A 12,813-nucleotide genomic window follows, 5' to 3' on the forward strand; every position below is an offset into this window, starting at 1 on the left:
GATTAATAATCGGTTAACCATTAACATTTTTATATTAAAAACAGCACACATTTAGGCCCACCATGCCCTATACTCTGTATGACAAAAATACATCAAAAACATCATGTTTTTAGATGCGTCCAGCATCTCTATAACAGGGTCTGTCTGTCCGTCCGTCCGTCTGAAACGCTTTCATTAAATTTCCGTCCGTCTGAAACGCTTTCATTAAATTGTTGTCCGTCTGAAACGCTTTCATTCAATTGTTGTCCGTCTGAAACGCTTTCTTTAAATTGTTCCTTCCTGTGGCCACAAGGCGGCAGACTACGGAGCGAATGCGTGCAAGCATAGCCTTTCTATACTAAACCGGATGCTAACGTTGGCGAAAAGTAGCCTAGCCACAGGCTAACTGACAAACGTGAGGCCAACAACTCAGCCGATCGTGATGTACGCCACAAATAGACCAATCGACCTCATATTTAGACACTACAATGTTGATTTCTGCCTTCGATTTTCATCAGTTAAGAAATCTAGCGTCGGATTAACACATTATTAAGGTAGTAAAGCGAGTTGCCGCCATGTTTGTTTTCCAGAATCACCCGGGTAGAGAGCTCACGTGCAGCATTCTGGGTAATTGAGTTTCACGTCATTAATGCACAAAATGCGTGTTTTTAAAAATAATGCTGCAGTGAGTTTAAAAAATCAAACCAACTGCCATTTGGAAGGGCCATGGTGCTTTTCGTTGCGCTCAGAGAGAGTACAGGAGAGAACGCGTCTTTCGTAATTGCTTTGCAGTCGTGTGCATTTGATTAATTGCTTTGCAGTCGTGTGCATTTGATAAACTCTGGCACGGAAGTTCACTGCTTTGTGCCTTGACGGTGAAGCTGGTATTGAAAAAAAGTCCATAATTCACCTAAAGGGTCAACCCATAAGCGCATGATTCACCCAAACGGTTTTATTTATTTATTATTTGTCGATGTTTAGATTCTTTCCCACATGCACATAATGCTGAAATGGCGTGATACTAAAGGTTGTTAGGCCTAATAAATGTCTGGTAATTTGTAATGTAGCCTACTTCATCTAGGCTATGTGAAATTTCAAATCATAGCCTATGGTTCTTTTCCAAATCCAAGAATGATGATAAGCTTATTATACCCTAAACTGCAAAAAATAAAGCCATGTCTCGCCATTTTGCTGCCTTGCTGCCTGCCACAATATTTGGAGTGTCCATGATGACCAATAAACAAAAAGTACATCCTCGGGGGGCGTTGACAGGCTAGGAGGAGGCCAGGGGGGCGTTTGGGGGGAAAAATGGCATAGTTGGAACTGGCATAGAGGGACGCATCTGTTGTCCGCCTGTCGGCCTTGTTCTTCGAGGATTTGTTTTTATTAACAACACAAGTGTCAAGTGATTAACGAGAAAAGTTGGTAACACTTTATAATAAGTACCCCTTTTTAAGTAAGGGTTAACGTTCGGCGAGAAGGTCGCTACCGTGGAATAGCAGCACGACAGAGAGAATCTTTAGACCCCGACGCGGAGCGGAGGGGTCTTGTTCTCTCTGAAGTGCTGCTATTCCACAAAGCGACCGACTCGCCGAAAGTTAACCCGCTTATTATATGGATATACAGTATATAATATACTTAAATGATTCACACATGGCGGGGACATTTCTTTAGGCCTATTTAATGTTAAGATTGTTGCTGCGCAAAACAAAAAAGTGCCGTTGTGGAACACCGCTAGGCAACAGCTAGGTAGCCAGGACAACAGGTGTTGTCTATCACAGCAGCTGATTAGAGTGACAAAAGACCGGACCCCCTGCGGAGTGATATGAAACATTCGCTTTAGCCACTGACTTGTATACACGCCAGTGGCTTTAGCAGTGAACGTCTTGTTGCCATTGACAGCGGTAGCCAGGACAACGGGTGCTGTCTATCACGGCAGCTGATTAGAGTCTTGTTGAAAAGTCGCTTTAGCAGTGCAAAGTCTTGTTGCCATTGACAGCGGTCTGTTATAGACCAACCCGTCCGTTATCGAAAAATAACAGACGTGCGAACGTTGGGGAGCCCCGTTGAAATGAATGGAGCATTCGACCGATGACGTCACAATCATATAATAAGCACAAGTTAAGCCTTAGTTAAGCCTTATTTTAACATTAGTTAACCCTTAGTGAATCACGAGTTAGTCATTATGTATTTCTTGGTAATTATTACATACTGTTAATTAATGATTGTTTATGGTGATTTAACTTTCTGCTAAGCATTAGTAAACCATCATTAAAATGTGAGATAACCCTCCTTTATTTATGAAAAAAACATCATCTCGGTGTTGTCTCCTACCACCTAACCATTAACAAGTACTATTAGGGCAGTCATGGGTGAGCGGTTAGGGCGTCAGACTTGCATCGCAGAGGTTGCCGGTTCGACTCCCGACCCGCCAGTTTGGTAGGGGGAGTAATCAACCAGTGCTCTCCCCCATCCTCCTCCATGACTGAGGTACCCTGAGCATGGTACCGTCCCACTGCACTGCTCCCCACTGAGGGCTGCCCCCTTGCACGGGTGAGGCATAAATGCAATTTCGTTGTGTGCAGTGTGCAGTGTTCACTTGTGTGCTGTGGCGTGCTGTGTCACAATGACAATGGGAGTTGGAGTTTCCCAATGGGCTTTCACTTCACTTTCACTATTAGGCATGTATGGTAATGGTTTGTAAACTCTTGCTTTAGCATCAGTGAAATCTTAATTAACCCTTTTGTAATGGTTAATGTGTGATGACTGGTAACATGGCAAACAGTAAGTTGAGGCTCATGTGACTGCCCCTCATTGATGTTTCTGGACATTAACAAATGACTTGTTAAGCATTGTTTATGCGTTATCAAGGATTTATAACCCATAACTTAAGTATATCTGGGGAACTGTTCTAAAGTGAAAACCTGTTAAGGCTTTACAACACATTAACAAATGACTTGTTAAGCATTGCTTATGAATTATCAAGTAGTTACAACTCATTGCTTGAGGCGGTGGTAGCTCAGATGGTAGAGAAGACATTCAGCAACCCAAAGATTTCAGGTTCGAATCCCGCTAGGCCTGTCTCCATCGTTGTGTCCTTGAGCAAGATACTAATCCCCAAGTTTCTCCTGGTGGCAGGGTGGTACCCTGCGTGGCAGCGGTCACTGCTGTGTGAATTTGAGTGTGAATGTGAGGCATACACATACACATAGTCCATTTACCATTACTTAAGCATAACTGGGGAACTGTTCTAAAGTGAAAACCTGTTAAGGCTTTCCAACACATTAACAAATGCCTTGTTAAGCATTGCTTAAGCATTATCAACGGGTTATAACCCATTACTTAAGTATATCTGGGGAACTGTTCTAAAGTGAAAACCTGTTAAGGCTTCACAACACATTAACAAATGCCTTGTTAAGCATTACTTGTGCATTATCAAGGAGTTACAACTCATTACTTGAGGCGGTGGTAGCTCAGGTGGTAGAGGAGCCGTTCAGCAACCCAAAGATTGCAGGTTCAAGCCCTGTTCGAGCCCCCATCTGAGCTACCACCGCCTCAAGCAATGAGTTGTAACTCCTTGATAATGCATAAGCAATGCTTAACAAGTCATTTGTTAATGTGTTGTAAGCATTAACAGGTTTCTCTTTAGAACAGTTCCCCAGATATAAGTAAGTAATGGGTTATATATCCTTGATAATGCATAAGCAATGCTTAACAAGTCATTTGTTAATGTCCAGAAACATCCATGAGGGGCAGTCACATGAGCCTCAACTTACTGTTTGCCATGTTACCAGTCATCACACACTAACCATTACAAAAGGGTTAATTAAGATTTCACTGATGCTAAAGCAAGAGTATACAAAGCATTATTACCATACATGCATAATAGTACATGTTAATGGTTAGGTGGTGAGAGACAACAAAGAGATAATGTTTTTTTCATAAATAAGGGAGGGTTATCTGACATTTTAATGATGGTTTACTAATGCTTAGCAGAAAGTTCAATCACCATAAATGAATTATTAATTAACAGTATGTATTAATTACCAAGAATTACATAATGACTACCTCGTGATTCACTAAGGGTTAACTAATGTTAAAATAAGGTTTGACTAAGGCTTGACTTTGCTTAGCGAACAGCTACATCAGCACACACAAGCCATTTACTAACGGTAGTAGTTAATGATTAAGAAATGAGAAATAATACTTACATAATGACTAACTCGTGATTCACTAAGGGTTAACTAATGTTAAAATAAGGCTTAACTAAGGCTTAACTTGTGCTTAAAAAGGGGTACTTGTTATAAAGTGTTACCGAAAAGTTAAACCTGAATTGCGAGGGAGACTTCAAGTTGCGAGCCAACAATGAAGGCACATAACGGTGCAGACATCGAGGCGAGGCTGGTTGAGATGAATCACCGCCTTCTTTTACAAGGCTTGGATGCGGGGTGTTCAAGTGATACATCATGGTCGTTGTTGATTAACTGTATTTGTAATTCACATTGCAGTAATTACAGTTCACTTTGTCATATTCTAACCGAAAATGGTCCCACGCCACACTTCGCCGAGACCTCTTCATGGTTAGGCAAAGCCCGCTCTATGGAAGCTCGCATGTAACAAACAAGTCAAGCCAGGTTACGGTGATCAGAGCCGTACATATATATACGGCTCTGACGGTGATGGTGAGATATTGCCCCATGCTGCCCAAATTGTGTAGGTGTAACAGCGAAATGCATTGCATTGAGTACGTGCACTAATGACCTACATTCAAGTTTTTTTTGTTTAACGGTTCGTCGGCGAAAATTAATTTCTTCGACTAAATGTTTTATGATCAATCATCGGTTAATCGGTTAATTATGCCCATCCTAGTATGGACACATGCATGGAGATAAATGGAGCCCTTCAAGACCTCTAGTCATCGGGCAGCAGGAGGTCCATCAGAAATACTAAACAGTGGATTCAGCCAGTCAAGATATAGTATGAAAATGGCCTGTGGATATGTGAGGGGCCAGCCTTTGCCAAAAATGCCCGGGCCATTTTTCGGTCCTAACCCACCCCTGTATTCACGTCGTACAGTAATGTGTACCATTTGTCAGCCTCCTCTGACCTGGCCCCCCCTACTGTACCCGTCTCCAGTAGCTGTGCAGTGCAGTGCAGTGCAGTGCTTCCCAAAACTGTGGGTAGGTGCCTCTAGTGTGCTGCGAAAGTATTCCTCTTTTTATGACAGTACAGTGGCTTTCCGATTTGTAACGTGGTGAAAAGCGCTTGAAGTTGATTTGGTGAAGTGGGCTGTTTCTTTATGCAGCTTTGAATGGTAAATAATTCTGCTTCCCATCTGTAGGGCGACCGAGGAGAAAAAAGTACTGTAGTGTTGCTTTAACCTGATCTTCTACTTCTTTCAGCCACACACACACACACACACATACACACACACGCGCGTGCGCGCACACACACACACACGCACACGCACACGCACACGCACACTGATAAACGTATGTATGGAAATGTACTGTATAAAGATGTATGGGACACATGTATGGAGATAAATGGAGCCCTTCAAGACCTCTGTCATCGGGCAGCAGGAGGCCCATCAGAAACACTATACTGTAATGCGTACCATGTTTACCGCTTCATGCAGACATAGACTGGTCATCTGGCATACAGGGCATTTTCCTGTGGGCCGACAGTCCTCAGGGGCCGATACTGTTGTTGTTGTCATATTCCTGGGGATTGGCCCACAAATTCGGAAAAAAAACTAGATCATCATCAATATAAATAGTGGATTCAGCCAGTCAAGATATAGTATGAAAATGGCCTGTGGATATGTTAGGGGCCAGCCTTTGCCAAAAATGCCCGGGCCATTTTTCGGCCCTAACCCACCCCTGTGTTCACGTACAGTAATGTGTACCATTTGTCAGCCTCCTCTGACCTGGCCCCCCTACTGTACCCGTCTCCAGTAGCTGTGCAGTGCAGTGCAGTGCAGTGCTTCCCAAACTGTGGGTAGGTGCCCACTAGTGTGCTGCGAAAGTATTCCTCTTTTTTAGGGCTTTATTTATGACAGTACAGTGGAGGAGAGACAAGAAATGAGTGGGAGGGAGAGAGAGACGGAGAAGGATCGGCAAATGACCCGGGCCGGAATCAAACCCTGGTTGCTGGTGTAGTAACCCAGTTCCAAGTGGGGCGTGATGTGAAATAATCAAAATTATATTTATGTGCATGTTGCGGTTGACTTTATTTGAGTTGCATTGGTTTATTGAGCCAGAGGTGAGCCACGGATCTTTGTGAACATTTGAAGTGGGCCCCAAGTTGGAAAAGGTTGGGAACCTATAGTGTAGTGTAAGGCAGGGAGATTTATTCTGGTGGGCAACCCCAAATCAGCGTTAATGCCACTGGGCCTCTTCCTACTACGGTAGAAGCCACCCCCCCACCCCTTTTGTCAAGAGAAAATTAGTTATTCAGGTTTCAGCCTGAAAGGTGTGACATCATTAGGTCTTCAGCTGTGGTTGGTTATAACGCTTGCTGTTAGTATTGTACTGTGTGTACACTGTGTGTGTGTGTGTGTGTGTGTGTGTGTGTGTGTGTGTGTGTGTGTGTGTGTGTGTGTGTGTGTGTGTGTGTGTGTGTGTGTGTCTGTGTGTGTCTGTGTGTGTCTGTGTGTGTCTGTGTGTACTGTGTACCCCTTTTGTCTCCAAATTAGTGCCCATGAAATTTACGTGGAAATCCCCCCCCCCTCATGTAATGCAGTCGTTTTTTTAACAGAGCTATGAAACCTCTCTCAATAAAGTTGAAAGGACCAGGAGTATTTCCATCATGGCATGTAAGGAAAGAATTCCTCAAACCCACACAACACCAAGGTCTTCTTTGTCCAGAGGAAAACACGACTTCTCTGTCTGCAACCTGTAAAAAAAAAATCACATCTTGTTTTAATGGAGAAGCCTGAGGAGAGGCAGTGTTTGGGCTTTTTACAAGCTGTGTTTATTGTTTAATTTTTAAGTTTAATGTTGGAAGGGCGGGTCTTGTGTGTGTGTGTGCGTGTGTGTGTGTGTGTGTGTGTGTGTGTGTGTGTGTGTGTGTGTGTGTGTGTGTGTGTGTGTGTGTGTGTGTGTGTGTGTGTGTGCGTGTGTGCGTGTGTGCGTACGTGTGATGGCAAAAGTTGGGGCATCCCTTTGGTCTGAGTGGGTGTTGTTTGGCAGTGTCTGCCTGGTCTTCAGTTGAGTGGACACACATACACTCACATTCACATATGGACAGCATTTACCACGCGCGCACACACACACACACACACACACACACACACACACACACACACACACACACACACACACACACACACACACACACACACACACACACACACACACACACACACACACACACACACACACACACACACACACACACACACACTCGGAGAGAGCCCTCTTGTTAGTCCTATATATTCCCAGTCATTGTCTCATTGTGGGGACAGTGGCTCTTTTGTGTCCTTTCTGAGGTACAGACTGGGTCATTGTGTTCATGCCGCGATGAGAAGGAGGGGACCCCGCAGAGCGGAGAAGGCAGGGTGGGAAGCACTTAGGGCTGGGGTGCGGTGGGATGGGGTGGGGCTGAGACTGCACAGTAAAAATTACGGTGTGTTAATTAATACAACTCTTAACTAGTTGAAATGAACTCTGTTTCAGCCAACTTTTGGTCCCACTCAAAAATAGTGTTAATTTCATTCTCTTTCGTCCGTGTAACATTTTCAGAATCAATTCTACCCAATACTGTGTGTAAATATCTAACATTGGAATTAATCGGTCCGATATCGGGCCGATATTTGTAATTTTTAAGTGTATCGGTATCAGCCGATACGCGTGTGGTTTTGGCCGATACGCAATATTTATTACTTTATGTCATTTGGGTTTTTTAAAAGCACCAAGACACTTTATTTTTTTATTACTTGATTGTTAGACATTACTTGATTGTTAGAGTGGATGTTTAAATGTTACAAGTTCTACCTCAATTTGATAATGTTAAAGGAATGTTTATTTTTAACTTGAGACCTGGAATATTTGTCATTTTTTTAACCTTTTTTTAACCCATATCGAGTATTGGAAATCGGGTATCGGCCAAGGGTGATGAAAAAAAAATCGGTATCGCATCGGCCATTAAAAAACCTGTATCGGTCGACCCCTAATTGGAATGTGTTAACATCTCGAAATGACGTGTTTCATGTTAATCATCTTGAAATTACACTGGCCACTGTCTTTTTTGACTCTAGTAGTTTGACTCTCCACAGTTTTTTTAAATACTCTCTCTGGATTCATATAAGTTTACTCTGAAATATTGACACCCATTTTCTTACTGTGTGGGGTGGGGTGTTGCTGGAGTGGAGCCAAGGCTGGGATAATGCCAGGGACACATAAACGCGAATTTGGCCAAGCGAAGCAAACTTCACCATTCATTCCTATGAGGGGGGTGAAGACTAGCGAAAATAATTGACCAAGTTTCATATTCTGCAAATGTGGAGCTAATTTCGTCTGTGACGGCCAATCGAATCAACAACATAACTGTTTCATTCCATTTGATTCGCCACGACGACCTGAAGACGGTTGAGCTGTCAGAATGGAACACTGAATTTCGCCTCTCTTCGCTTCGCTCGTTTCGCCTGCTTTGCTCGTTTCGCCCTTGCGTGAGCCATCTAGGGAGTGGAACAATGAGGGTGGAAAGACTGGAGGTTCTGGAATGGATGCTGGGTGATGGTACAAGCAGATGGGATGAGGGAATGTACTGTGGAGAGTGCCAGTTTTGAGAGACCATAGTCTATGTTTTGATAATTGCATTCCTCTTTTGGAAGGGTGGATTTGCCGATCGGATGAGAGAACGTAGGGGTGGCTAGGTGCAGCCAGCTTCGAGGGACTAAAATATGATGTTTTATCACTGTCTTAACTCTGGTTATTGCATTGAAAATCCAAGTGCCAGTTGTACAGGGAGTGAAATTCCGATTGAGGGAATGTAGGGACCAAAGTAAGTAACCAAAGTAAAAGTCAGTCTAAGTCACTGTTCACTGTCATTCTTCCCTTTCCTGGCGTAGATTTACATGACAGTGGGACAAATGGACAAATGCCAGTGCTACAGACAAAGTTGTTGAATCATGCTGAATGATCTACAGCAATGTTTCCCAACCTTTTTTGTCTTGTGTACCCCCAAGCCTTTTCATTGTGCCATGAGTACCCCCCAAGTCAAGTTCTATATCGCTTTCTCCATCACAATGTAACTAAGCTCCATGTATTTGTTAAAATAGAATTTTTCCAAGTACCCCCTGCAGTGTGCTCGCGTACCCCTAGTGGTACACGTACCCCTGGTTGGGAAACACTGATCTACAGTATAGTGGTAACAGTGATAGCATTGCGGTAGCTTTTAAAACGTTCTTTGCTTTTGCGTCTTTATCTGACATGCCTGTTTGGTTTCCGAAAATGCATTTTGGAGTGAGTCATCTTTAAACTGAATGTAAAGCATGTAAAAAAATCCTCTTGCACAATCACTCACCAACACAGGTGTAGGTGTGAGGTATGAAAACCCAATAAAATATGAATGGCTAGAAAACACTGCACTCGAAGCGAAACTGAAGTCACACTGGGTGAAATGCATTGTTTGCTCCAGGAAATAAAAAAAAGAAAAGAAGAGCAGTGGTCAGTGTGCAGGAGTTTCCGGGTATTCATCCTTGAGAGTGAAGCACATCATAAACATAGAGCCTTAAGGTGTGCTCCGTGTTCTAGGTGCTTAACAAGTCCAGTCTTGCTTGGCCTGAGCATGAGTGATGTGAGTTTATCAATCACCTGGCTGAAGGAGGCTATTACTAAACACATGATGAGTGTACTTTTTGCATTGGCCTATGGTAAAAGTTGTAAGGATTTACTACAACAGCAAAAAAGAGATTGCAGGTCCATATAAGTACCAAAACAGATGTTGCAGTAATATATATAGCACAATGATAGAGAATTTAGGCATCATTCAGTAAGTTGAATTGGTTTGAAAAAATCCACTCCCGATTCTTAACAAAATTCTTAACCATCAACACTTCATTTACAGTATATCACGAAAGTGAATACACCCCTCACAGTTTTGCAGATTTTTGAGTATATCTTTTCATAGGAAAGCATTACAGAAATGTAACTTTGACACAATGATTAGTGACCTTTTAACAACATATTTAACCGCTTACATTTCTTGTTCACTCAGAAAAAAACAAAATACAGCCATTAATGTTTGAACATGTACTCACAAAAGTGAGTACACCCCAGATTAAAATCCGGTAGAGAAGGGGCTATGTTGGCTCGAATCGTCTCGAAATGAAACGAAATGAAAAGGGATGACAAGGGAGGTCATCAGTGTGCGTTTCAACCTTTCTTTGCATTGAACTTTTAAATTTTGAGTCTGCATCTGGCTTAAATAGATTGGTGTGAGATTTAAATGCAATCCTATGGAGAATATCATGATCTGCTTCAGTAGTCACAGTGCATGTTGACATGCATGTTTCTTTTAGGTGTATTTCAGATTGCCAATGTTGACAGCATTCATGCATCCCCAAACCGTGTCAGTCCCACTACCATGCTTGGCTTACGAGAGGATACACCTTTTTTGTAAAACTCACTTGTTTACCACCACACATGCTTGACACCATCTAAAGCAAATTTGTTTATCTTGGTCTCTTCAGATCACACAACATGGTTCCAGTGATCCATATCCTTGGTCTGTTCATCTCTCTTGAGACCAAGATAAACAAATTTGCTTTAGATGGTGTCAAGCATGTGTGGTGGTAAACAAGTGATTTTGTCAAAAAAAGGTGTATCCTCTCAATAGCCAAGCATGGTAGTGGGACTGACATGGTTTGGGGATGCATGAATGCTGTCAACATTGGTAATCTGAAATACACCTAAAAGAAACATACATGTCAACATGCACTGTGACTACTGAAGCAGATCATGATATTCTCCATAGGATTGCATTCAAATCTCACACCAATCTATTTAAGCCAGATGCAGACTCAAAATTTAAAAGTTCAATGCAAAGAAAGGTTGAAACGCACACTGATGACCTCCCTTGTCATCCCTTTTCATTTCGTTTCATTTCGAGACGATTCGAGCCAACATGGCCCCTTCTCTACCGGATTTCAATCTGGGGTGTACTCACTTTTGTGAGTACATGTTCAAACATTAATGGCTGTATTTTGTTTTTTTCTGAGTGAACAAGAAATGTAAGCGGTTAAATATGTTGTTAAAAGGTCACTAATCATTGTGTCAAAGTTACATTTCTGTAATGCTTTCCTATGAAAAGATATACTCAAAAATCTGCAAAACTGTGAGGGGTGTATTCACTTTCGTGATATACTGTACATGCAAAAAAAACGGCCCGGAAAGGCACAAAGACTTAGCAAAATATATGGCTCATGACTCAAGTAAGAGGAAGCCCATTGAAATGTTTTGAATTCTTTCCTAAAACCTTTTCATGTTGCTCAGCATTGAAGCCAGTGGCAGAGAGAGAGAGAGAGAGAGAGAGAGAGAGAGAGAGAGAGAGAGAGAGAGAGAGAGAGAAAGAAAGAAAGAAAAGGAGAGAGAAGGCTATTCATTCCCAAAGCTGACAGAAGGGGCAAGCCTCCATCCAGCCTTTAAGGGTTCACAGTCAGAGTGGAAAAATCAGAGCCTTTAACGCGAGAGATAAATTACGGGGTTCAAACCGAATCACATTTCACAACAAGATTGACACTGGGGAACAAAGATGATTGCAATGCATAAAATGTTTCGAATGGTTTCTGAAATACTCGTAAAGAAATGTATACAATAAAGGCTTTTGACTTGGATCCGGTTTTCCTTTCTTTCTTTTTCTTTCTTTCTTTCTTCCTGTCTTTCTTTCTTGCCTCCTTTTCTTTCCCTTTATCTCTCCTACACAGCCCATTTCCTCCATTTAAAGGGCCTCATTGTTTATGAGTCTGCTGTGTGTGCTTATGCTTCCCCCTGTAGGTGATGGGTTCCCTGGTGCTGGCTGTGGGCCTGTGGCTGCGGCTGGACCCAGAGGTGAGCTCCCTGCTGGAGGAGGAGGGGGCCCCGGACACCTTCTTCATTGGTGAGTCCTCCTGGGACAACAGAGGCCACAGCATTTGGCAGCGACGCTAACTACGGCACACACACACACACACCACAGGCAACAGCATTTGGCACCATAATATTCCTATTTCCTATTTGGCACCAACCATAGTCCTATTATCTTGCATTGTCTTCCATGTAAGACTCACAACAGGCTGAATGTGCACAACAACCAAATACCTCTTCTATCTAAATGCTGTGATGCATACATAGTAAAAACAAAAATGCAAATTCAACTCTATTCTGATCATTTATGGCCCCGTTTGATTTTAGTGTTAAATTCAACTCTTTGATTGTGGAATTAGCACTGCAAAGCCATACGCATATAATCTTTCACAGTGTTACATTCAACTCCCTTAAGAGTTAATTCAACTCAAACGTGCAAAGAAAGGAAAAATATCCACTATCTAAACCATATGATAATGTTTGATAATGGTTGGTGCTATAATGCACGGTAGAGACAGCAGCAAGAATGGTGCTATAATACAGTATGATAATGGTTGGTGCTATAATGCACAGTAGAGACAGCAGCATTTGGTAGTGTTAAATTGACACTGCAACAGGTACTGTGCACCAATCATGCCCTGTTGCACCTAACCATGTGGTATCCATCAATGCATTAGATTGCAAAGGGGGTTTCCCCGGTTTTTTTGGTGCATGTTTGTGATCAGCCCTGTGAGTCTTACGTTGCTTAGAATTGGCCCACGTCAAA

General features: G+C 42.5%; 1 protein-coding gene across 1 annotated transcript in view; it reads left to right on the forward strand.

Annotated features, from left to right (window-relative positions):
• Positions 1–12,813, forward strand: part of tspan2b (tetraspanin 2b) — a 40,141-nt gene that overhangs the window by 11,348 nt on the left and 15,980 nt on the right. The window contains exon 2 of the mRNA XM_063209129.1: positions 11,979–12,081. Coding sequence (XP_063065199.1) covers positions 11,979–12,081 — 103 coding nt within the window. The remainder of the gene's footprint in view (positions 1–11,978; positions 12,082–12,813) is intronic.

Source organism: Engraulis encrasicolus, chromosome 10 (genome assembly GCF_034702125.1).
Source record: "Engraulis encrasicolus isolate BLACKSEA-1 chromosome 10, IST_EnEncr_1.0, whole genome shotgun sequence".
Lineage (NCBI taxonomy): Eukaryota > Metazoa > Chordata > Actinopteri > Clupeiformes > Engraulidae > Engraulis > Engraulis encrasicolus.